This window comes from Glycine max, chromosome 18, assembly GCF_000004515.6.
Source record: "Glycine max cultivar Williams 82 chromosome 18, Glycine_max_v4.0, whole genome shotgun sequence".
NCBI classification, from domain to species: Eukaryota; Viridiplantae; Streptophyta; class Magnoliopsida; order Fabales; family Fabaceae; genus Glycine; species Glycine max.
Window position 1 is genome coordinate 47,696,914 of NC_038254.2, and position 26,745 is coordinate 47,723,658.

Genomic DNA, 26,745 nt, shown 5'->3' on the forward strand with positions numbered 1-26,745 from the left:
AAGATCAAAGCTAATTTATACATGATTTTAGGAGATACATTGCAAGAACATTAGTTGTAGAAACAAGTCAAGAAGAAGCAACGATGATGTGGTATCGTAGACTGGGTCATATGTCAGAACAATTCCTGAAATTCCTTGTGGAATGTATTCTTTTGCTTAGGCTCAAAATGATCAATTTTTCGTTTTATAAACATTGTGTGATAAGCAAGCAACATAGATTGAAGTTTGCCAAAGCAACTACTAGAAGCAAACACATACTGGACTTGATTCATTTTGATGTATGGGGATCAACAGAAGTATCCACGGGAGGAGCAAAGTATTTTGTATCATTCACTAATTATTACTCTAGGAGATTATGGGTGTACCCAATGAAAAAGAAGTTAGATGTGTTTCCAGTATTCAATTAATTCAAAACACAGGTAAAGCTTGAAACAAGTAAAAGAATTAAGGGCTTGAAGACATATAATGGAAGAGAATATGTAAATGTTGATTTTCTAGCATTTTGCAAACAATAGGGTATTGTGAAACAATTATCAGTTCCACATACACCTCAAAAGAATGGTGTGGCAAAGCAGATAAATAGGACTTTCCTAGATAGAACTAGAGCCATGTTGAGAACAACAAGAGTGGCCAAATATTTTTGGGCAAAAGCAATTAAGACTGCTTATTACTTGATAAATCGTTCACCGTCAATAGTGATTGGTTTGAAGACATTGATGGAGATGTGGAAAGGAAAACCATTATTCCTCCTTACATGTGTTTGAATGTCTTGTGTACATGATGTACAACTTCCAAGAAAGAACAAAGTTGGATCAAAAATCCAAAAAGTGTATATTCTTGGGTTATGTTGAATTGTTGACAATGTTAAGGGGTATCGCTTATGGGATCCCACTTCCCACAAGGTTGTTGTTAGCAAGGATGTAGTTTTTGGAGAAAATGAATTGGAAAGTGAGCAGAAAAATGACAACACTACCAAAGACACTACTATAATGCAAATAGAGAAGACATTAGGAGAAGATAACTCTTCTGAAGCAGAACAGGGGGACGAAGAACAAGAACCAAACGAGGCCAATGGTGGACAAGTACTTTGACGACCAACTCGACCAAAGTTTACACCAGCTAGGTACTTAGATTGTCATGATAATCCATGACTCATATTGTCTTCTAACTAAAGAAGGATAACCATCAACCTTTCAAGAGGCTATGAGTGGTTCAAATGTTTTTCTATAGATGACAACAATGCATGGAGAAATGGTTGCCTTGCATAGAAACAAGACTTAGGAACTTGTTGAACTCCTAGAAGGTCAAAAAGCCATTGGAAGCAAATGGGTTTATAACATCAAATGAGATGGCAGATCAAGTGGAGCGATATCGTGCAAGATTGGTGGTTAAGGGATATGCTCAGAAAGAAGGTGTTGATTTCAATGAAATATTTTCGCCAATTATCAGATTGACCATAATCAGAGTTGTTTGGACTATATGTGTTGCATTTGATTTACATTTTAAGCAACTTGATGTAAAAACTATTTTTCTCCATGAAGAACTTGAAGAGGAAGTATACATGCTCCAACCAAAAGGCTTTAAAGAACAAGGGAAAAAAACTTGGTTTATAGGTTGACCAGATCTTTGTATGGTCTAAAGCAGGCGCCAAGATGTTGGTACAAGAGATTTGATTCCTTCGTCGTTAGCCTTGGATAAAACAGACTGAACTCAGATCACTGTACATATTACAATAAGTTTGATGATAATAATTTCATCATTTTGTTGTTGTATGTGGATGACATGGTTGTGGTAGGCCCCAACAAAGATTGAATCCAAGAGTTGAAGGCATAGTTGGCTAGGGAGTTTGACATGAAGGACTTGGAAACTACAAACAAGATTTTAGGGATGCAAATTCACCAAGACAGAAAAGACAAGAATGATTTTCTCAAAAGAATTACTTACCAAAAGTCTTATGGTGCTTCAACATGCAAGACTGTAAGCCAATTTCTATCCCAATTCATGTGAGTTATAAGTTATCCTCAAGTATGAATCCTATCAATGAAGCAAAAAGGATGAAAATGTCTTGAGTACCATATGCATAAGTGGTAAGAAGTCTTATGTATGTCATGATATGCATAAGACCAATATTGCACAAGCAATGGGAGTGGTGAGTAGGTTCATGGCAGACCCTGGTAAAGAGCACTGAAGTGTTGAAAAGGGTCCCTAGATACATCAAAGGAACCTCAAATGTTGCATTATTTTTTTGGAGGATCATACTTTGTTGTTGGATGTTATATCAATTCAGATTACGCATGTTACCTTGATAAAAGGAAGTTTATTACTGGATATGTGTGTACACTTGTAGGAGGGGCGGTGATTTGGTTATCCAAATTACAGATTATTGTAGCTCTGTCTACTACAAAAGCTGAATACATGGAAGCTACCAAGGCATGCAAGGAAGTTATTTGGATTCAAAGGCTATTGGAAGAACTTAGGCACAAGCAGCATAAGAGTATTGTGTATTGTGACAGCCAAAGTGCCATGTATATTGCAAGAAATTCAGTCTTTCATTCCTAGACAAAACACATAGGTGTTCAATATCACTTTGTTCGAGTAGTAGAGAAAGGAAGTGTAAACATGCAGAAGATTCACACCAAAGACAACCTAGCAAATGTTATGACAAAGCTAATCAACACTAACAAATTTACATAGTGTTGATCCTTTTATGGCCTATTGGAAACGTAAACATGGAATAATGAAGAAGAAAGAATGGTGTGAAGATATGATTGACTCAATCAAAATCTTCAAATGGGAGAATTGTTGGAATATAAGTCTCACATCGGTGGGCTTACTTTGTTGCTTTGCAATATTTTGCTATAAAAACAAGTCATATGATCCCATTTCTCACATCCCAACATCATTCCTTCTTTTCTTTCTTTTTGCTTAGTTATTGAGAGATAAATTAAGAAAGAAATTAGTTTCTCCTTTTAAGTTCTCTTGGTAATTGGTGTAATTTCCTCTACTTAGTAAAATTCCTTTTTTTGTCCATTGTGATTTTAGATGCTTTTTTCTCATTTCTTATTTTACTTGAGTTATTATCTTATTACTCTAGTACCCAACAATAATCACCCCTACTCTAGCCAAATGTCAATATAAGAATGTTTCGTTAATATTAAAATATTTTTTATTAAGAATATTTGAAGAGTTTTAAAAATTATTTACTTATCATAACTTAAAAAGAGTGTCCCTGAAACCTTGATCTTTTTTTTTTCTTAAATTCATTTTTTATCTCTATAGTTTCCCAATTGTACAATTGTGGGTGCTTAATAAAATTTTGTTGCACATTTGGTTCTCACATTTCTAAAATTTAGAAATTTTGGTTCACTGTTATTTTGTTGTAAAATTTTAATGGAAATTACTGATAATGCATGTTGGTGATCTCATTGCACTTGCATGCAATCGTAGTGGGTGCATGATACAATGTTTACGATTCTAAGCTTCTAACACACACACACACACTACATACATACATACATATATATATATATATATATATATATATATATATATATATATATATATATATATATATATATATATATTACAATGGGTAGGATTCTATAGTACTTATCCTCATGCCTATGTTTAAAAATAATGCATGTGCTTGGGCCCATACCTGCACAGGTAGCAACCTAACCCCGACACTTGCGATGGTCGCCGCTATAGCCTCTTCCTTTGAATTAATGCCAAGGTGAGTCATAAGCAAAATCTTCACGGTGTTTCTATTGAAGGTGGAGGGGACATGATCAATGAGTCTGCCTGTCATAGGCAGATGCAGGAGACATAACACATCATTCAGAGTGATGGTCATCTCTTCGATAGGCAAGTGGAAGGATGAGATCTCTTTGTGCCACCTCTACACAAGGGCATTCATGAAGCCCCTATTTGCGGTAAGGTACCATGTCGTAACTAGGGCTAATAACCTCGACCACGACACAAAGGCCCTCACCGTTGGCTCAATGGGGAATGGTAAGACCTGGCCACCGTGGCTGACCAACTTCATCTCTAGTCGCAGTTGCCAAATCCATACATGACCGACACAATGGTCCTTGTAATATTGAACCAATAACAAATCATTGGACCTCCTCTTCAATGACAAATGGAGGTCCAAAGATCTTGTTAGATAGACATGCCTCTGCCTATGACTCTAGTTTTACCTCTGTCGGTGGATGTTGTCTGTCGTGTGTTGATGCAATAAGCCTTTGATGCCTCTCTCCAGCATCATCCCTTTCATGTGAGAGGTCGAGGCCCTCATGAAAAGGATCGCATCCATCCACGTATAAAGCATGTTTGGTTTGAGCCATTTGAAATTAAAGGAAAAAAAATTAAACTATTAATAAAAAAATAACAAAAAATAAAAAAAATTAATTATTAAAATAACACAAATCAATAACCGAAACAGAATCATGATTCCATCTTGGTTCTGGCATGAACCACAACAAAATCACAATTTCATGTAGAGAAATTACAACGAATTTGTGATTTCATTTGTGGTGTACAAAAACAAAAGAAAAAGTAACAAAATCACGATTCCGGTGAACACAAAACCCTAGGGGGAAAAAACAAATCTGAGGGGGTGCGCAAAAAGGGAGAACGAAAGGGTTGAAGAGAAGAAGGAAAAGGGTTCGTTTAGGTTGGGTTGGGGAGGAGGAAGAAGGAAGGAGAAGGAAAAAAGGAAGGGGCACCGATACGAGAAGGAGAAAGAGAAGGGTAAGAGGCGTCGGTTTGGGACAAAGATGGAGAAGGAGAAGGGGAAAGAGGTGCTAGGAAGGGGAAGAAGAAAGAGGGAAGAGGGAGGGATGAGGAATTTTGAAGTTGGGGGGTAGAAGGGTAATTTCCCAATGATGTTGGGGTCAACAACAATTAGTGTAGGGGCGAATAGTATTCCCCAGGGGATAACTCTCCTTAGATAGGCTGAATAGAGTGGTATAGTGGGCTACACATAATGTTTTTATGCAGACAATTGCTTCTTGCACCTCTTATTTGCTTTCTGCACCTAATATAGAATGTAAAATTACATTCCAAAATAGTCTTTCCAGAAGCTTAAAAAGGTGTAGGAAGCAGTTATGAAAGTGCAGGAAACAATTGTCATTTATGTAATATACACCAAAATCCCTTTGCTAAAATAGATGGGTTGGATAGACTATATACTGATTTTACAAAAATGTTCTTGATTGCACCATGTAACTTGTGAAACGGTCCATAACACAATGGTATATACATGAAAGTGAAAAATCCCTTTGCTGCTTATGAATTATGATGATGCTATAGTCTGAATTGATTTGGCATTCAAATATTTAATTTAATAGAATAGAGACATGAAGGATTAAACCTGTGGCACTGATTCCCTTTATAAAAGCACAAAATACGGTGCAAGCCACCATATTGTATGTTCCTTTACATTCAAAAAGAATGAATCCATTACACTATCAACCACACATTTATCCAATACAAGTCTTCTATGAAGCCAAAGAAAGCTAGCAAGGGACCAGCCTAAGCTTGGTAGGTGAAGTTGCATCACCTATAGTTGACTTGTGGGGATGGGAAAAAATGTTTTGCCAGCCGTTGGAAGGGTCTCAATAGTTGGGCTCTTTTCTTGCGCCAGAACCAAATGGCAGCGTTGTATTGTTCGTTGCGAATCTTTCGCGTGGCTGCCTTCCAATCATACTTTTCCATCTCTTCACGTGCAGCTTTACCCATGGTTTCTCTCAACTCTTTGTTGTGCAAAAGGGGCCTTAGTTTGCTCAAGCAGTCTTCAAGATCTCCTGGATCATACAGATAGCTAGTTTTACCATCTTGATCTGCAGGGATTATATCAGGAATACCTCCAGCACGTGCCGCCACCACAGGTATCCCTGAAGACATCGCCTCCAAAACTACAAAACCAAGCGTCTCTGACTCTGAAGGCATGACAAATACATCTCCACTGGCATATGCTTGGGACAGTTCTTCTCCTCCTAACATTCCAGTGAATACTGCTGGCATACCTTCAAACATTTTCTCTAGTTCTTCCCTGGTAGTTAGCAAAGCAACTCATATTACTAAAAGTTGCCAAAGTTTTTATAGTTAACATTGCTTTATCTAGATAGGGAGAGGAGTAATATAAAGATAAAACGCATGAAACATATTAGGAATCAGAGGAGGAGAATTAATGACGGAAAAAGAAGCTTGAGAGCTTGAAGATTGAGAATACTCACAAGGAATCATATTGAAAACAGATAAGATGAGAATAATACAATGAAGGCCCTTATTTATAGAGCTAATTGGATTAACCATTCCTAACTAACTTTGTAACTTCCAAACCAACTCACGAACTTTTTATAACCTCTGTTACCCCCCTCAAACTGATAGATGATAGGATCATTATCATCAAACAAATACCAAATACTTTCTTTTTTTTAAGGGGTGTCAGAATTAGTCACCTGTATGGTCCATCACCAACGAAAGCAATTCGGGCATCAGGAAGCCTATCCATGAGCCTGCCAAAAGCAATTAGAGCTTTTTAAGCTTTGGCACATCAATAATCAACAAGCAGTTTTTGACTTTTTGTTGCTCCTCCAATTTTATTTTCTTGATTTTTTAGATTGACTTGTAAAACTTGAATAAAAATACTTCAAGTTATGCAAATTTCACAATGATATTCACTACCTTTTCAGAAAATCTAAACTCTTCTCTACTCCAAGCCGTCCAACATGAATTATCAAGGGTTTGTCAGGTTCATCATTGCTGTATGACAAATGTTTAAGAACATGATGAAATGACATTATTGCCAAAACTTGATTATATGACAAAATGAGAAAAGGTCCACACCTTAGTCTTAATCGCATTTCATGGGAGCGGTATTTGGGATGGAATTTTTCAGAATCAACACCCTTGTTCCAAAGACGAATCTTGTTAGCTGGATACCAACAGGAGAAAAACTTACTCAAAAATTCGCAGCATAGTAGTAGGCATACCGAGAAATGCGTATTTTCAAATGCTGTCACCAATTAAGAATAGCTAAAAGTCTAGATAAGCGGATTTTATGTTCACCTGCTGTGACTCTAGCTGCTAGGAGATCCCCCGCAATGGCAGCAGATGGCACCAGAGTCAGATCAGCTGCTCTGTGAAGAAATTCTATATAAACCACCAAAATTTATGTTATGCTCACCAATATTTGAGTCCAAATTGGAAGGAGTAAGCAAGAAAGTGTACATACTTATGATCAACCACATGGGTTTCACCAGCCAGCTAAAGGTATATCTTGGAATGTACCTGGAGACTAAACAAGATCAGCCATAAGCAATACATGATTTAACATATAGAGCAGTTCTGACTTCACAGCATCATATCAAAATGATTCTAAGTAGAAGTGACACGCAATCTAAAATGGTAAATATTTTCAGAAAAATCGTAACCTGAATAAAACTTACACTGGTACATGGGTATGATAGGACATGACAATAGGAACACACAAAAGTTTTGCAATGATAAGAGCTCCAAAAACCTGAAATTAAGCCAGCATTGGATATGAAGTGTCACAAATAAGTCTTTACACAGTTACACTACACTATCCATAATATCCCCAAAATTTAACAAATAAGGAGATAGAGGAATTGCAGATCAACCATTATGCCTGGCGATGATGCATGTATTATGTCAGGCTTAAACCGGGCTACCTCCGAAATTATTCTTGGACTAAGTGCCAAGGAGAGGGGTACCTTCTGATACAAAGGGCAGGGAAAGCTGCATTTCTCAATTGTTTTTGGTATAAAAGAAAATTGTTAGTATAAAACATATGGGCATGCTAGTTGTTGGAAAATACATAGACAATGCAAAAAGGCTAACCAAATCTCACAATCACAGAAATTAGGATGTTTCTTAATCATGTAATTATGACATTAACTCTATATAATAGAGCCTCCCCATGTAATTTAAACTCAATTTTATGTTTGTTTTTCTCTTCCTCTTCACGTGGTATTTAGAGCCTAATTAGAAGCAATCCTAATCCATGTGTGCTTGATGTATCCATTGTTCACTGGTGAAATTTCCATTAAACTGCATTTCAATTTGACAAATCCGTTTGTTGATCTCCCTCTACCATGTCATCTTTACAGCCAAGGTTGCCAATATTAAATTGCACCCAGGATTGAGAGGAGTGTGAAATATTGGAAATGTAAATTGTGTGATCAAAACATGGATCACAAGATCTTACCAAAAATATAAAAAAGCATTTAAAATATAAAAAAAAGTATGATTATACAGTCAACAAATACATGTAATAATTACACAACATATATGCAATAATTAAAGACAAGAAACAAGAGTTACCCTCGTGACAGAAAGACACACAGTTTATGATTAAAAAACAAAAAAAAATAGAGGTGCAAGTAGAGCAAAGGTTGATGAAGCAAAAAAGAGCTAAGCAACTAAAAGAGATCAGTGTTAGCAACCTCCAAGATCCAATTAATTTGGCTCCATAAAATTCCTGTGGCACTCCTTCATGTGTTGTCACGACCATCACCTACACAGAGAAATAAACATAACTAGTTAGTATGCAATGAAAAAGGGAAAAAAAAAAAGGGACAAATGTTTAAACACTATACTGTAATGTGCAGAAGCTATCTATTCAAAATTTTCTATGAATTTTTGGGATAACATACAAAAGTACCAAATGTAAAGGAAAATAAACATGTGCATACATGGAAAAAACAAGTAGAAAAAGTTACCTCATCACCCATTTCACGTAGGCATCTAATAAAGTTCTGAAACCGGTTTTTGTAGCCTGAGACATATCTGCAAAATAGACATAACTTATAAAAACATTTATTTTTTCTGAATTCTTATGTTGCTAATACCACTTCTGAAGAATCACACATGAATGATGCAAAGTACATTTCAATCTCATTTGGACTGCAATGCAGAGAGAAGCTAGAAACCTTGGTAGAGTAATTGCTCATCAAAGTTTCCTAAAATCAATGTCTAGTTCCATACATATTAACATATACTAAACACTATTTTACACCAAAGTATTCAGAAATCTGAGACACAGCACAATACAATAGCTATAATGAAACTTTTCTGAATGTGAAACCACACAAATCGAATAGATATTGGAAAAAGACTAACACAGAATCAGCTCAATCCATTTGCCACAATCTTAATTCCAACAGACCACCATTAAAATCCAACTTCATAACTATAGAATATGCAACGCAAAGGCTGAGTATAATAGCAACTGTGTTAGAAGACAAAAACACTGAAAAACTGTTTCTCTATTCTTTCAACAACTAATCATAGAAAGTATGTCAAATTAACACACTGTTCCACACATAAATTCGGATTAACCAAATGTGGAGCTTTGACATCTTAATAAAGAAGATAAAAAGCCTATGACTAGGGTTTAAATTATGGTCACAGCTGCAATAACAAGAACATTGAGATTAGCGAAATTGCAACCAAATGTAACTGATACAATTGCGGAGACCTCAAAAATCAACAGTACGGTTACAATTGCAGTTGCAAGCCACAATTTAAAACCATGCGTATGTCATTTGACATAAAACTACACACTAACTCGGCCAATCAAATGCCACAAAGTCAACTCTAAAGCCATATCAACAAGTTGATTGATTCATTGAGCACAGCATGACATTTACACTGTTACTATGGTTCTAAAGTTGACTTCACGGCATTGCATACATAATGAAGAGCAAAACAAGCAAGACAAAATGCAAAGGGTTTTCAACATCAAACACCCCACATTCAATGAAACATTGGACACTAGCACAACCAAGAGCAAACCATAAGCAACAACAAAGGTTACTCACGCAAAGGGAGAAGGCTCGACAAAGAGAGCAATTCTCCGAGGCCTTGAATTGTTCTCATTCTCAGAGCCAACCAAAGCACCCTCGTTCTCCCCCTCTTCATGAGAATCAACCTCTGCCATGGTCATGTTTCCAGCCCCAAGCACAAAACTTTTTCTACCCCAAAGAGTTTTAGACCCTTTCAAGAAGCACAATCGTGTTCCTCTGCAAGAAAGAGAAATGGGTTTTGCTCCCGACAAGTGAAAACGTGGGAAACTAGGAGGGAACGAAGAAGATGATGAAGAACAAGAAGGAGGGGTAGTGGCTTTGGAACAAAAGGGTGGAGAGAGTGAGGGATTTATAGTGATTGCAGTGGTTTTCATGGTTGTAAAGATGTTATACGATGTGTGAGAAAAAAGCTTTCGAATTTGGATAGAATAATATCGAACTACAGTGGGAGTGTTAGAAGAGAGAGAATAATCCGATGATGCTGGAAAGGAATCTACGGATGGAAGGTAATCAAGGTATAGTGCTATTACAAATACTTTATTTTTTCTCTATTTAGGACAAATTCTTTTCCTTGACTTTCTAACAAACCGTTCACTGCCCCGTGAAGAAGTTATACATAGGTTTCTCTTTCTCCCTCTTTAGCTGGTTATTCCACATGGTGGTGGTGATTAACAGAAGAGCATATTTTGTGTGCAGAATTGTTTCGTATCATTTATTTTCACAGTTTTTTTTACCGGATAAATGATTATTTTGGTTTCTCTGGCTAAACAGGTAACAGTTTAATCCATAAAAGAATAAAAATTGTGATTTAAAAATGCCATAATTACATTTTCTGATTAATTTTAATATATTATTTTATCAGTAAATTTTAATATTTATAAATTAAATTAATATTAAATTTTACTTTTTTTATCAATTTAACATTAAATTCAAATTTCAAAGAACCAAACTATCATTAAATTATACTTATGACGTAATTATTACACTTTTTCCATGTTAAAAGATTAAATTAAAAAAATTATTTTTTAAATATTAAATTATCACCCATTTATATATTCTCGTATAAAAACACTCATGTACCTTTTTTTTATACTATTGTTGTGGGTATATTGGCTGCGACTCCCATTTAATCCAGGTAATATAGTCCAATTAATTTACAGATTAAGTGCGTTAGGATCAGGCTATGTAAGTGTTTTTTAAGCATGAGGTATCTGAAGCTTTTTTTTTCGTACACAACTGATCTCTCTCTTTCCGGGCTAACCCATATTCTGATAAAGTTGTACATCTAATTACAACTCTATGTTCGAATTGAGAATCCAACCTCAAATCTGGGTTGAATATGGAATAATTGTAGACCAAGATAACAAACATGGGAGTTATCGAATTAATTTGTGGATCATTTTTTAAATATAAATTATTGTTTGAAGTTATATTATTTTTACTTTTTAAATAATTGGTCAAGAGGAGAGAGTCCAATTCTTTTTAAACCACTCTTAAGGAAACTTCTCTAAACAAAAATTGATTTTAGTTATAATTAATTATATAGTGTGTGTTTGGATGGACATTAATAAAATTGATTTTGAATAAAATTAATTTTAAAGTGACGTAATTTATGTTTGGATGTTTTATTATAAAATGAAATTAAGAGTAAAATTTAATACAAAAATTTTAGATCCAACGCATAAGTTATTCAAAGTTACTTCAATCCAGAATCAATTTTAGACTTAGAATCAATTATAAATTCTTCTCTAACATAAAATTAAACAAGTAAAAATATATTTAAAATTAATTCTCGACTCAAAATCAATTCTTCAATGTCAAACCAAACATACACATAATCATTATTTAAATAATCTAATTTTTACAATTGTCCCAAGCATGTGTGACGAGTGATGTTTTTCTATAGAAATTAGTAATTAATAAAATAGATATTTCATATCAATAACATGATAACAAAAAAATACATTTTAAATATAGGTTGTTATTTAATGTTTTCTCTGATATATTTTTTGTTACAAGCTAATAAACTATTTAATGTTTAATATTATTTATCACGAAATTAAGAAAATCAAAGAACATGAATGTTGGGGAGGATGGAAAGTGGAAGTAACTTTTTTAAAGTTACTTTTGGAGTAACTTGATTCCTCCCCCTCCTCATCTCTCTCTATTGAGAGAGTAACTCTAAAAGGCTTACTCTTAATCTTGATTATTAATTTTCTTGAAATCCAATGGTTCTAAAGAATAACTAACTAACTATAATCATTAGATTTTAAGAAATGAATGGATAAGGAATAATTAACAAGATTTATTCTTGGAATAATTTGATTCATTTTACATGCATACATATAATTGGTTTATGATACTAACTTATATGTTGCCTAAGTTTAACTCGTCTATTTAAGGAGCTTAGTTTTAACTTAAATTCAGTTTATTTGATTTATGAATCAAGATCAATAAATTAATTATCAAATCCGTTCTACTCTTGACACTCAAAGACTCATGAGTATTTTTTTTATTCGTAAGAATCGAAGAAAGATATAAAAAAATTAGAATAAGTCGCAAAAGTGAATAGTTAAATTATTTGTTATTTATATACGTATAATAATATTCTAAGTGGATCATTAATAGCAGTCCTAGCATTTTTTATACTATGCTTAGTAGTATTGGGAGTACCTCCATGTACTACCAATTTTTATAGAAAAATTAAAACAGTTCTACTTGACAAGAAGATAAAATTGTGTAGCCAGAAATAAAAACAAATTTTAAAATGTTTACAAGCTTATAGTAATAACATTCTTATTCTTGCTATTGTGGAAACGCATTTAGACAAGGTATCCAATTAAGTTTGCCAATCAAATTTAACGAGTTATTCCTATTCCTCATAAGAATATATTCCTTCTAGAGTAACTTTTTTTTTTTTCATATTGAAATTGAGACTTCAAGAGTTTGTATAGATTAGAAATGAAGTTAAAAAGAATATAAAAAAGAAAGAATATTTGTAAAAGATAAATATTAGAAGACAAAAATGTTCTTGTGTATATGATTAGGGATAGAGATAAGAAGAAAAAAGGTTTAAAAAATTATTTTTGTTGCCTATTTTGATTAGTGAAAGAACGAGTGAAAATAAATAAATAAATATATAAAAAAGTTAATTTCTATACTAATTAATAAATTAAATTCAACTAAAAAAGTAAAATGTTTAATATATTTTCATAATATAAAATTATTTATTATTTTTATGTTCTAAAAAATTATATAATTTAAAAACAATAAAAAAATACAACAAACATTTTCCGAGAATTTTTTTATTCTTTTCACTGTGAATCTTGCTCATAAAGTTTGTTTAATCTTATACTGCTCATAACTTTTTCTATCATCGATCACTTTTAGCTTTTAGGTAAATGAGAGTTTTATATATATTGAGTGTCCCATTATTAAGCTTATGAGAAAATAAATGTTACTTTCTTATATAAAGTGTATATCATCTTATTTATTTCCCAAAAACTTATAAAAATGAAATAAATGAAAGAAAAAAAAGGAAACAGAGAGGATTCATTTTCCAATAAACAAGTAGCTTTAATTTGCTATATGACACATACTTTTGATGGTAGATTCTCCTGTAACAATTAATCATTTAAGTGGTCTAAGAATGCACCACCGTTTATAACCATTAGATATATTAATATAAAATTCAACGAACAACATTAAAGACATGATACTTACTAATAATAGGTTAGGATGTTTTGCAATAGTCCCCATATAAAACTAACATAAGGATGTATCTGCGAAATGTTTTATTTCATCATCATCATGCAGCATTGATACAAAAATGGCTTCCCTTTATTTCAAAAACCGACTATATTATATTACATTAATATAAAGAAGCATTGACAAAAAATAAACATTAATATAACTAAGCTTATGGTAGGAGAAGAATCTAGTTTAATGATAAAGATAAGCGTAGGAACAGAATATAGCTATTTAATGATAAAGATGAGTAGGAACAGAATCTAACTGTTTGGAACTTTTCCTTTTTAACGAATGATAACGATTAAATATGAGTTATTTTTTATAATAAAAATATATTAAAAATATTTTTAAAAAATATTTATTTAGTAGTTATTTTTTGTTTAAATATTAGGAATTGATATTTTTCTTATTTATGACTTACAAATATAAAAAGGAGGAATTAAAAGTGAAAAGGTTTTAGAAAATATAAAAAAATATGAATAAGAAGATTTTTGGTATCAGACCCAAGTCCGCTCCAACAACTATATAAAAAAGGAGTCAAGCTAAAGAGAAAAGACACCACTCCAAAAGACTCACACATCTCTAATGAATACATCCGAAGTATGAGTATCTCTAATAGGAGAAATCTTTCTTTTTATGTCCTTTTTTTCTAAACCCCTTTTTAAGTGTAAGGCCCCTTACGGCTATGAGAGGTTAAACCCTTAGTTAGAGTCTGACAAACCTAAAAAGTCAAAAGATGTATTATATACTTCATATTTATCATTGCAAACATGTGTTTTCTTTCCTATTATCCTTTCTTATTTCAATTTCATGTATCATTCATCCTTGCATCATCTATAGGGGGTTAGGTGCTCGACAGAGGGTAATCCTTAATAGAAATACAATGAAGGTCTTACATGCATCAGTTTTAGGGATTAGTCGCTCGACAGAGGGTAATTTCTAATATAATTAAAAGAAATGGGTATCTTAATAAAATCATTGCTAGACATAGAGTGATTTCATTATGTTCATGCATCAAAACAAACATCTAGAATTAGAACTTCATGCATGTTATCCATTGAGTCTTTGCAAAGGCATTTGGGAGATAGATAGATAAAATAGACTTGTTATTGTGAGACATCAAAGGCAAGTATTCAACACATGTGAGTAGGATAAAATTCACCAAATTGATATAGAAAAATCAAAAATAATACATCTTAGTCAAATAAGGCAGGCTAGGTCTTAAGATTATCACATCCTAAATTTATCTTTTTTTATCTTTATCTTAATCTTTTATTTTTCTTATCTTTCTTTTTTTTATCTTATATTTTTATCATTATCTTTATCATCTTTTAATTTAAATCTTTTATTTTTTCTATCTTCTAGTTTTATCTTTAAATCTTTATCTTATCTCTTATCTTTCTTTATTTGTTATTTTAAATTCTTTATCTTGTTTGTAAATTGGGTTTGCATCAATCTAAGTATAAACAAAGTTTCTCGTGGATTCGACACTCGGACTTCTAAGTATTTTACTACTTGTGACAAATTTGGTGCACTTACCAACGAGTTAACAAGTTTTTGGTGCTATTGTCGGGGACTTTGTTCTTCGTACTTGGTTGTTGCATATTCCAAATTTAAAGCAACCAGTTTTCATCTTTTCACTTTTTATTTTATTTTATTTTTAAAAAAAAAATCTTTTTTTCTTGTGAGTCTATACTTGCAGGGTGGAACCTCAAAAGAACTTGATCCATGGAAGATATTTTAAATATGGAAGATCTTTTTAAGAGGTAGACTGATCATCTTGGCAGCACACGATCAAGGGTTAGTCACCCACCACTGATAAATTGTGATTTTTGTGGAGGAGAGCATTTCAATGACAATTGTCATCTCTATCCTATGAAAAACTCTTGATGGGGACAAGAGTTACAGCCTTACAATCAATATGAAGAAGAAAGAACTCCTAATCTTAAGAGTGTGTTTACGGAATTCATGGCATACCATGCTAGCTCTAAAGCCAATCGAAACTCAATGCAAAATCAGGTTGGCAAGAGCTACTCCATGGAAAATTGTTAGTGGGAGCAAGAGTTACAATCCTACAATCAATATAAAGAAGAAAGAATTTCTAATCTTGATAATTTGTTGATGCAATTCAAGGAATCAGCTGAATCTACTCAACAAGCATTTAAAAGTCTAGAAATTCAAGTTGGTAAGCTAGCAAAAGAAGTGACTAAATTTGTGTCCACAAGGGAAGAAAACTTTGTAGAGGTTGAAGCTTATGAGGAAAGCCTTATAGAGGAGCATGATTCAAAAGAAAAAGATGAAAAAAAAAGTGAGGAGAAAGCACAATAATGGGAGGAGTGCTCACAAGTAGAAATTCAACAATAAAGTATTCTCTAAGTCAATACCCCTCCTCATCAACTGGTTGTCAAGGAAGAAATGCATGATGGAGAACATGAGAAAGCCTTAAGTGTTATTCTTTCCTTGACCACTAATACTTCTCTTGCAATGATATGGAAGGTGTTTCCGTAATACATGAGTTTCATGGAGTCTCTAGCTAAGAGGCGAAAATGCAAGGAAGATGTGTTCTATGTGACCTTCATGCCACCTTGAAGGCATTTGACCTGTCAAGCTAATGACGTTAAAGAAGCGCTTACTGGGAGGCAACCCAGGATTTCTTACCCTATCTCTCTTTTAGTTAATTGCATTGTGTTTTTTTTAGGATAGTTGTGTTATTTCTTTTCTTTATTTATGATTTTGTGCATTTTAATTTTAGCAATTTAATTCCAGTAGTTTAAATTCAGCCATTGAATAAAAATTGCATGATATTTATGAAGTCATTGCCAAAGATTTTTCTGAAGGACTCAAACACTTGAAATACTACATACCATTTTTTTGAAAATGCTGGTTCCATGAAGGCAAGCATCTGTTCAAGTAGTGGAGTATGAATCACAACAAAGAGAGAAAAGGTTAGCCTTTCTAGAAGAAATCATGGTACAGTAAGCCAACAACTTTGTTTTGTCCCAGTGAGTTGTGTGAAACTTACTTGTGATAGAATGTCTGTTTTTAATCTCCTGATTTTGTATCATTCTTAGACTCTTAGATTAATTACATGAGGTGGAAATGATCAAGGCCCTGTTTCTTTTATTTTCAATAACTTAGCCAAAAAGCCAACCTTTGATGATAATTTATCCCTTGCACTTTATTTGAGCCAAAAATGATAATCATGTTTTTTGTAAAACCCCTAAGCCTACTTTAATTATTTCCTACCTTGTTTTAGGGTTTAAGAGAGCATAAGGGTTTTAGTCATGATATGTCCCTAATTTAGGGGAGGGTTAAGGTAAAAAAAATTGTATCAAGAAATTAAAACAACACACAATAAGGCACCCTCAAAAAGCTTGTAAGTCCAAAGTTTAAAAAAAAGGATAGAAAATAAATAGGTGCCATAAGTGCTGTTAAAAAAAACAATAAATTGAGGCTGAAAAATAAATAAGGCTAGGCAGAATAAGTGGAAGTTTTTCTAGGATAAATGCTCTCTTATAACCCTAATTTTTGAAATCCCAGAAAAACCATAATATCTTTGATTAGCCCAGGCTACATTACAAGCCAATAAAAGTCCTTAGCGATCCACCAAGTGTAAGCAGGATAACTTAAACTAAGATGAAGTGCAAAATTGGGAACATTAATTGCAGGTCGTAGAATTTTAAACACTCACTCAAGACACTTGTGCGCATAGAGAAACACTAAAGCCTTGTGAGGAAAAGTGAGGCAAGCCGACCTGATTGATTTCTACTACTAACCAATTCGATCTCAATGTTTGTTTGTGTTTCCATTGCAAGATCATGGCAAATGCAAGAAGGTCCAACTGTGGGAATTTGAAAAAATTACAGCAATTGAAAGTGTTGGAGCATTCGGAGTCTACTCTCATTTTTGTTTTTGCTTGAGGACAATCAAAGTTTTTAATGAACCAAGTTAGGATTAGAATAATTTAAAAGATAAATTTGCTTAATTGAAGATTTTATGCTCTCGTTGAAAATGTTGGGAAAAAAGATATAAGTAATAAATTTAGTAACCCAAAATCCATTTTGTTCGTACCTATAGTAAAGCAAGAATATAGTAGTGTGACAACTCTGCTTGTTGTAAAACGCAATTTTGATAGCTGAGCTTAGTGGATTCAAGGTTGTTAAAACCAAATTGGACCATCTCATTTAACCGATTGAACTGGGAATAGTCAGGTGATCCGATCAAGAGACTCTAAAAAATTGGAGTATTTTAGAATCGGTGAAAACTGATCAAACCAATGTAAAATCAGCCAAAACAAATTTCGAACCAGTATAAAGAATCGGTATTAAACTGGTCTCTTTTAATTTTTTATTTAACCTAAAATATTTTTAAGATAAATAACAAAACATTCTTAAATATTTCACAAAGTATTCATTATTTTTCTCAACTATTATTAGTTTTTATCTTATGAAACATATAATTTAGTCATTTATACTAATTTATAAATTTGTAGATCCTAATTTTTTTAATTATATATTATTTTATTACTTAAAATATTACATAATATAAAAAATAAAAAATCAGTTCAATCATGATTCAACTACGATTGAACCATTAAACCTTGAATTAGTGTTTTTATTGGTTCAATCACTAGTAAAATTTTAAAAACATTGAGTGAACTACATTCTATCACCAAAAAGAGCATGGAAATGATGGGAATCTAAAGAGTTGGGAAGCTTGAATAGGATCATATTGGAAGGACATTCACACATCAAATTGTTTTAGATTTTGTTTTTAGGAATGTATAATGTGCATTTGTTTTATTTAGGGCATTTATACTTTCGAAGTCACGTTGAACAGGAATCTTATTTCATATGTTTAGTGTCTTCCAAAGACACTCTTAGTGCATGTTTGTATTAAAATTTGGAGAAAGTTTTTTTATTGCAAAATTAGGAGAAAGCTTAAAAGTACTTTTACTTCCAAAGCAACATTGGAATTGGATGGGAGAGAGTGTTGTGTGGTCACCATGACATTGACAAGGAGTTCAAAGTAGGTTTACAAGTTCGTCGACACAGGGTTGCTTTGTCAACATGTATTATGGTTAGGAGATAGTGATGCCACAATTCATGATGTAAAAAATTGGTTTGCGTTTGTTTGATTTGGGTGTGACAATAGATTCATGTGTTTATTTGTGAGAATCTTGGAGGCCAAAATCCATTCCTCTCCACCATAGAAACAACATGAAAGAGAACCCTAACTCCACTCCCCTTAAATCTCACGCTAATTAGCTCAAATAAGAAGGGGATTGGAATTTCTTCTCCTTTCCTAAGCTCCACCAAGCTTTCTTTCACACTAAGAACCGCTCAAGACAAGAGAAAGATTGGATTTGTTGTGTGGTGAAGGCTTGGAGGGTGTTTCTATTTATAGAAAAGGTTGAAGGGTGTAGAAGATCCTAGTAGCTTTATGGGTTGAATGCGTAGGCTTTAAGGGTGACAAACTTAGTCAAAAAGATTTTCTTCCTTTGCATGCAAGTATGTAGCTTGTAGGTAAGGTTTAAGGTTTCATCATGGTATCCAAAAGCATGCAAGGTGCTAATTACAAAAGATCTATCTCCTTTCTCTCTCTCCCTCTCTTAGTGGGCGTAACACACACATGCACATGTTACATTTTTTTCTACTTGTTTTGGGCTTACAGAAAGGTTATTAGGGGTATGTAGTTAGTATTTAGGGCCAATCTAATTTAACTAAAGTTACCTAAGTTTAATTCTAATTTAACTAAGGCAATTGCTATTCACATTACCCCTTTTTAGTTATACACTCCTCCTACCATGCCCCCCACCCCCAAATTACCCTTATAAACTTGCACTCCCCCTAATATCTTTCTTGTTACCATTGTTCAAGTAAAAACATGGTCTCCTTATTTAGAAATTTACCAAATATATCATAACCCCAATGTTTCTTCTTATGCACCTAAGAGCTCTACAATCTTAACATTAATAGAGACATATTGTAGAAAATCTCAATTGCATGAACCCTACAATAGTGAATCTTGTTCTTAATTGATTTCACAAGGTAATGGTTCTTGATTTGGTTTTCTCACGATTTGGGAGATGAATCGATTACGAGGGGGACTTGGGGTTTGTTGGGTCCAATCAAGCTAATGTTATCTGAGTTTCTTTTAAGCACTTTTTGGCGTTGTTGATTCCAGTTAAAGATTTTAGGGGTGAGGGTGTAGGATGCATTTGGATTGAGCCTTTTTGTCATCGTTGGGGGCTTCATCGACAATGATCATTGAGAGATGAAAGGTGGTGTAGTTGTTGTTGTTGTTGGATAACTTAAGGATGCGACGAGCCTGGGCAATGGAGAGGTGGTAATGGATCTCGTTGAAACCTTATTTCTGCATGCCAAGATTTTCGGCGTTGATGGTGTCATGAAGGACAATGATAGTCAGGAAAAGACGGAGGATGTTGGCAATGTTGTGTTTTCCGACGCCAACATTGTTGTTTTCTAAGTTGAATAAGTTGAATTGGATTCTCAAATGTTACAAAGCTGTATTGGATGGAGTAATAGTACAGAGGAGTGAGGGAGAGAACATGTGGTTGGGGGAGTGTGTTCTTATAAGGGTAATTTAGGTGTTAAAATTAGGGGAGTGTATAAGTAAAGTTGGAGAGTGTAAATAACAACTTCCTTTAACTAATTTTAGCTAAGTCCATTTAATTGTTGACAACCCACTATATATTTTTCTAATGAGGGTCTCTACGCATTAGTTTTCCACTTCCCCCACTCCAACAAGTTTCACTCTTACTTCCATTTTCACTTCGAACTTTAGCTAAATCTAGTAGTCCCTCATAATATTCCCGACCTCTTCAATATGACAAAAGGGCTTGCTGGTTCACAAAACAACCCATCCAATGTGAAACTTAGGATATCACAATCATTATCGTATAATCCATAAGTCATGATGGTCCACGAGTCATGATTTTCACCAAGATATAACTATTAATAAAGCTTTGTTTATTTGTGCTGTTTGTGTCGCATCATAACGCACGCTTGATGAAAGCAAATGTGTAAAACATACCCGTCATAAAGATAATCCGTCTGACTCACAAGATTATCTAAAATTTCTGTTGAATATTGAAAAATTAAAAACCACTTCAGTAAGGTAAACATTTGACGGAGTTTAGGCATATAAGAAATCTTCTGTTTTTTTTTACATTGACCATAACAAAAGGAGGATGTTTTAGTCATCTTTAGATAGACAATAAGTAGATTTTTTTATTTATTATATCCCTTCTTTCTTATATAACGTTATTCTAGCGGATGTTTCTTCTATCACGTTTTCACGTGAATTCAATGCTTTTCCCCCTGCTTATTCATAAAAAAGAAAGGAGAGAAGAAAACATGAATTTAATTTTTTCTTCTTCCTCTCTCTACTTTTTATATATAAAGGAAAGAGTAGTGTGGATCCTGTAAAGGAAAAATATGTGAAGAAAACATTTTTTCTAAAAATAAAAAGTACCAGTAAAGAGATATAGAAGGGTTGGTATTGCCCTCAAGATGGGAAAAGAATCTAATAAAAGAATTATAATAATAATAATAATAAGACTTGAAAGTATTTTTAATCTTTATAATATATTAATTTTTGGATTTTAGTCCTTTACATTTTTTTAATAGTCTATATAATTTTCAATTTTTGGTTCTATTTCTTAAATTACAATCTACTGTCTCGCAAATTCAAACACTATCAAAATTATTTTGTTCTTCGTTGTGCAATACCTTCATCCAGTCTTTGTTGATGAAGAAATAGTTGGCGTAAAATTTCCATCAAATTGAACCCTAACTATATTGCTTTTGCCTTCGCTTGAAGCAGTTCGTTCTTCTATGTCATGCAAGATGTGAAGGGATTTTTTTTTCCTGTTTAGAGATATATTTATAAAAAGAGATATACTAATTATGTAGATGAACTTGTTAAATTTTTATTCATCGGTTCAAAATTTAAATACTGATAAAATCATATCCTTAAAAAAAACAAATCCTAAAATATTTTAGACAAATTCATAATATTTTTAAGTATAAATAATATCCTAAAGATTTAGAACAAATAACAAATTCTTAAAAATAAACCACATTATTCTTCTCTAAAAAAAGTTATTCTCAACAAGATAACCTTAACTAAGTTCATGTGTTGATGAGGAAAAAAAAATGAAGTGAGCTCAGGGTATTTGTCATGGATGCAGAAAAGTGGAAGGAGAGGGGGGAGATGGGGCGTTAAAAAGCTAGGGAAATAAAATAGATATATGCCTGGCACATTTTAAAATATGTGTCGTTTTAGATTATTTTAAAAAATCAAGAAAAATTTATAAATAAATAAAAGAGAATGATAACTTACAAAAACTCATTTTTTAAAATTTAAATATCTTTTTAGTTTTTACGTATTTTTTGTCTTTATATTTTTTTATTTTTAGTCCTTATAAATTATGTTTATTTTATTTTTTTATAATGCTTTAGAAATGATTTTTTCACTGTCCAAAGTATTATCTAAAGAGTTTTAAAGACAAAAAATAAAATAAATATAATTTACAAAGACTAAAAATAAAAAAAATAATTTTATAAGGACAAAAAGTAAAATAAAATGTTAAATTTTATAATTAAAAATATATTTAAACTTTTTCTTAATATTATATTAAAAAAGCTAAAGTGATATTTATTGTAAAAATTAATTAAAAAAATCAATTAATGTTATATTGAAAAGTTAACAAAGATATTTATTTTGAAATATTTTTTTCTTCTAACTTTTATTTAGAAACAGAGAGAATATGTAGGGAGATTAAATTGAAAACAAAGTGTATTTAAAGGGGCATATTTTATAATAATAAACTTGCCACCCTTGGTATATACAATTCTTTTTTCTCTCATCATTTTATCCTCTAGCAAGCCTTATGATTTGGAATCAGCATGGCTCTGCCAAAAAGCTGATCCCAAATGAGAGCATTCAGAGAAATGCTTCATGTTAGAACTTCCTATATTAAGGACTCCAATTAACATTTAAAACGTTTGATATTATATAGTATTATATTATTAAGTGTTGATTTGTGTGTGGAAAGAAGCCTAAGAATTTATAGCGCAAACAAAGTTGCTGGAGGGCATAATAGTGGCAGAGGCACCAGTTTTCTTCTGTGTTACCTTCTACAACAAGAAGCTGAGGAAAAGTTGTCACTTATGAGAGAAAATGGTTAACGACTTACTTCTCTAATATTCACGCCAACAACATAGGATATGTTTGTTTTTCCGTTACTTTTGCTGTGGTTCGTGTTTAGAGACAAATCTAACCCGTTTAATAAAAAAATGAATGCAAAATCAAGGCCTTGATCCATTGACAAAATTACTTTTGTCTCACCGATGTTTTTGCCAACAACATAAATATTCAAATAGATTCCCTCTCCATCTCTTTATTCTCTTTGTTGCCGAAGATATAAGGGCAATGATATGATATCTCGATTTCGGATTTCAGAAACAGAACCAAAGGGGTAGCAAAAAAGCATCACTTGGCCCTGCAATGCCACCTAAAAAGCAACGTTGGTTAGAAGACTAATAAGCAGTTCCTTATCCTCACTGTCTCTGCTGCCTCCTTTTTCACCACAGAACTGTTTTACCCTTTGTCTCCCTCTCAAGTCTCCACTGCTCCACCACCACCACTTTGTCTTTTGACCAAAACCCTTTATTGTTTTTTTCCCCTCCTCCTTCTTGGTCTCTGAGAAATTCTGTACAATCTTCTTTCTGTTCATGCTTTGTCCAACTTCAACTCTCAACCATTACCTAAATAGTGGTAAACCTGCCCCATTAATGTTAACTGTTAATTCAACATTAGCCCCATGTGTGCATGTCTCATGCACGTGTATCAATTGACCTTGGCCTTAGTTAGATACTTGATTGATCTTGGGTGTGATGTTAACTTTGAACTTCTTTTTACATATAATACATCCCTTTACTTATTTATTTACTTCAAACAATATATATAAGTTTTGGACTTAACATCCCATATGTAAAGCCTTTTGACCTTTAATTTTACCCTTAGGATGCATGTTTGAAAGTCCGTTCAAAATGTAATGTAGGAATTTTAAAGTAAATCTAATGAATCACAAAATCCATTTTACAATAGAAAGAGTTTGGATGTTTTTGCAAATCTCATTTTATTCCAAAAGTCCGTTTACAACAATAAAACAAATATATACTAAATTTTTCTCTTTTTCCTCTGTATCCTCCTTGCCACTAATGAAATTACTCAACAAACAAAATGTTTCATTAGAAAAATTTGTAAGTAAACAGAATGTAATACAATTCTTATACCATACTAAAACTATGTGATTTTTTTTATCCATAAAAAACAAAGACATATATAAAAAAATTTACAACAACTTCACTCTGATCAAACTATTTTATCTTACATTATTTCTACTTTAACCATCATTTTTCTTAATGCTAATGATTGTTAGTGTAAAAATATTGAAAAAAATATATATATAACTGCTCTTATAATCAATGTGTCACACTAATATACTTAAGATAAATAGGACATAGGATTAATTTTAATTCTAGAATGGCATCTTTTCCGTTTTACTAGGTACTTTGTTTTAGCTTGTTTCTTTGAGTTGATTGATCTATATATACTCCTACCCAAATGTCCACTCTCACAAACATTCTCACTCTGCTTCTCCTCTCCTCTTTTTTGAATCGATTTCTCTCTTTCCCTTCACAACATACATAGAAAATTTACACAACAATCTTTTGTGCTGTTAGTATTCTCCTATAGTTGTTCAAATGTCAAGAAGGAGCAAAAGGGTGTGCTTTAGCCCCGATGTGAAAGACAAACCAACCATCTTTCTCAAATACTGTGGTGATGGTGGCAACGGCAATGATGATAGAGTTTCAAGAAACCGGAAGAGGATCAGCAGGTCACGTACTTTCAGATTGTCCATAGACACAAACTTGTCTCCTGCGAGGTTTCTACTGCAGCTAGGAGAAAAGGTGGCAAGTGCTATAAGAAATGTTTCTGTGAGAAGGAGATCCTCCAGAAAAGTTTCTTCATCAACTTTGGTTAGGTCACGTTCTTTATCAGACCTCACTGATTCGCATCGAGCCGAAACTGTAGAAGATTGCATTGAGTTCTTACATTCCTCTTCATCTAGGGAGAGACCAAGTTGATCGAGTTGAGTTTCTTTGTCAATTTTCCATGTTCTCTAAGCCTGCTACTTGCATGAGAATTCAGATGTGCGTGTTTAAGTGCAAAACGGTATGCTTTATAGTTCATTGATTTTCAATTAACATGTTTCAAGTGTAAGGAAAGAGAGGTTGATCCTTTGTGCGCCATGTTTTGTATGTGTAGACTGTAGAGTTTCTCTGATATCATTTGCTCAAATCATAGTTTGAATTGTAGATTAGCGTTGCATTCATAACGATACATTGTTGGACTTTCTAATTCGTCATATTTATTTCTTGGCCGTTGTAAATTGATAGTAAACTTTTGCTCTTCGTTTATTTTTCGATGAAAAACGGTGGTAATTAAGAAACAAATTCACCACATTTCTTCTTTATATATTGAATTGGAATTCGGATAGAAGTTTTGTTTTTTAACGGCTAAACTTTTACCACAACCCTTACACATTATGGCACGATCAAATCCTTTGCTTATCAGAGTGCGGATCAACGTAATTAGTTATGTACTTTTTATGTCATTGATGAAAAAAGGGACAAATACAAAAAAAAAAAAAGTTTAATGAATCAATAGCTTGTCAACTCATACCCAAAAAAATTAGCTATGATTACTTTTTCTCAAATGTTATTGAGCCTTATGTATCTAATATGAATGCATCATGAGAAGGCACAAGGTGTGTTGGATTTCCCCTGAATATTAAGCTCCACTGTGTTTTCATATACATCCAGCTTCACCAAGAAGGCTATGATTTCATATGCCATTAATAGATAGTTGAGTTTCTCTTAAGTGTGTTAATTAAGGTATGATTTCTTGCTATATAAGAGGACTTTGCTAAGGGAAATTGTACCTACTTTAATAAAATCTCTCCACTTCAAAAGGCATTAGTCATAGGGTATCAATTGGATGATGCTCTTAATGAGTAAACAGCTTTTTCCCCATTTGTTTAGTGACTTCAAAGAACATAACTAACCTAATGTAAAACAAGCAAGGTATAAGTTGAACTTGGTAGGCCCAAGATGCTTTCAAAAATCAAATAACTTTTGATAATGTTGAGTGAGTAACTACAGTTAATTAGGTCACAAGATATTTCAATCGGTACATGGCATAAGATGAACTTATTAGCCACTCAAGTTGCTTAGAATTTATTGTGTGACATCACTACTACCCCACATGGCTGACAGAGGAGCATTCTCGTGTATCTATGCCTCTTCTATTCTGTCCAAAATTTGAAAAGCCACTGTCAACCATATCCAGCAAATCAGCAAATATCCCTGTTGACATCAACTTTACAACAAACCCTTTGACCAGAACATAAGAAATTCGACCCCAATTCCCTATTCCCAAAAAAGAATCCAACAACTATGCAATACAAGTCATACTCCTCATTGCAGTTAGCAGTTATTAAATATGAACTATATATGATGTAATTCACCACTAGTCACTAGGTGATGGGTGCGTTACACCCAAAACCACACAAACTATGACATGAGACATGACTCTAGGAAAATTTTTTAAATGGAAAGTACACTATTAAATGTAATACACCAAAAGGTAATTAGTAAAGTTTAGTTCTTACCAGGTATGGTGCAGTGGTTCCCAAGCCCTATGAAAAAGAGTACAAAAGAATTGACCCAACAATTGTTTCCTTGTGACAATTTTACCTTTTTTTTCCTCTGCCTTGCTTTTGTTAAAAGAATTTCACTAAAGCAGCAGTAACATCACGATCATCATCCAGTGTAACAGTTGTAAACTTGGACGGTTATCTGTAAAACAATTTGTATACTTTAACAAAATTGTGACAAAAAGGCTAGGAGCAGGCAATGATGTGCAAGAATAAAAAAAGGTTTAAGTGTTAATGTTCACACGTTTGGTAATAATTATCATCCACTAATCATATCATGGTAAGGAGAAAACAAAAAATTCCAGATGGCATTATGAATAAACAGTGCATGGCATGATCAAGAATCCA

At 33.0% G+C, this 26,745-nt stretch overlaps 2 protein-coding genes across 3 annotated transcripts; one reads left to right on the forward strand and one right to left on the reverse strand.

Moving 5' to 3' along the window:
• Positions 1–5,368: 5,368 nt before the first annotated feature.
• LOC100807850 (sulfoquinovosyl transferase SQD2) lies at positions 5,369–10,469 on the reverse strand. 2 transcript variants are annotated; one of them, XM_003552180.5, is made up of 11 exons: positions 9,852–10,463; positions 8,751–8,817; positions 8,475–8,545; positions 7,650–7,767; positions 7,455–7,528; positions 7,241–7,296; positions 7,075–7,158; positions 6,853–6,940; positions 6,691–6,768; positions 6,465–6,521; positions 5,369–6,055 (listed from the first exon to the last, which is right to left on the reverse strand). In XM_003552180.5, the coding sequence occupies exons 1-11, from the start codon at positions 10,208–10,210 to the stop codon at positions 5,560–5,562; spliced, it is 1,548 nt and encodes a 515-aa protein (XP_003552228.1). In that variant the 5' UTR covers positions 10,211–10,463; the 3' UTR covers positions 5,369–5,559. The 2 variants fall into 2 exon arrangements, with proteins under 2 accessions (XP_003552228.1, XP_006602643.1); XM_006602580.4 differs by having other exon boundaries at positions 6,691–6,940; positions 9,852–10,469.
• Positions 10,470–24,382: 13,913 nt separating this feature from the next.
• Positions 24,383–24,766, forward strand: LOC100808388 (uncharacterized). The gene has a single exon (XM_003552181.3). The coding sequence runs from the start codon at positions 24,383–24,385 to the stop codon at positions 24,764–24,766; it is 384 nt and encodes a 127-aa protein (XP_003552229.1).
• The last annotated feature ends 1,979 nt before the right edge of the window (positions 24,767–26,745 follow it).

Coding starts and splice junctions, on each gene's coding strand:
- LOC100807850 (XM_006602580.4), bottom strand. CDS start 10,210: ATGAAAACCACTGCAATCACTATAAATCCCTCACTCTCTCCACCCTTT. Junction 7,768..8,474: donor AAATTAATTGGATCTTGGAG/GTTGCTAACACT, acceptor TGAGAAATGCAG/CTTTCCCTGCCCTTTGTATC. Junction 6,522..6,690: donor AGTTTAGATTTTCTGAAAAG/GTAGTGAATATC, acceptor TGCTTTTGGCAG/GCTCATGGATAGGCTTCCTG.
- LOC100808388 (XM_003552181.3), top strand. CDS start 24,383: ATGTCAAGAAGGAGCAAAAGGGTGTGCTTTAGCCCCGATGTGAAAGAC.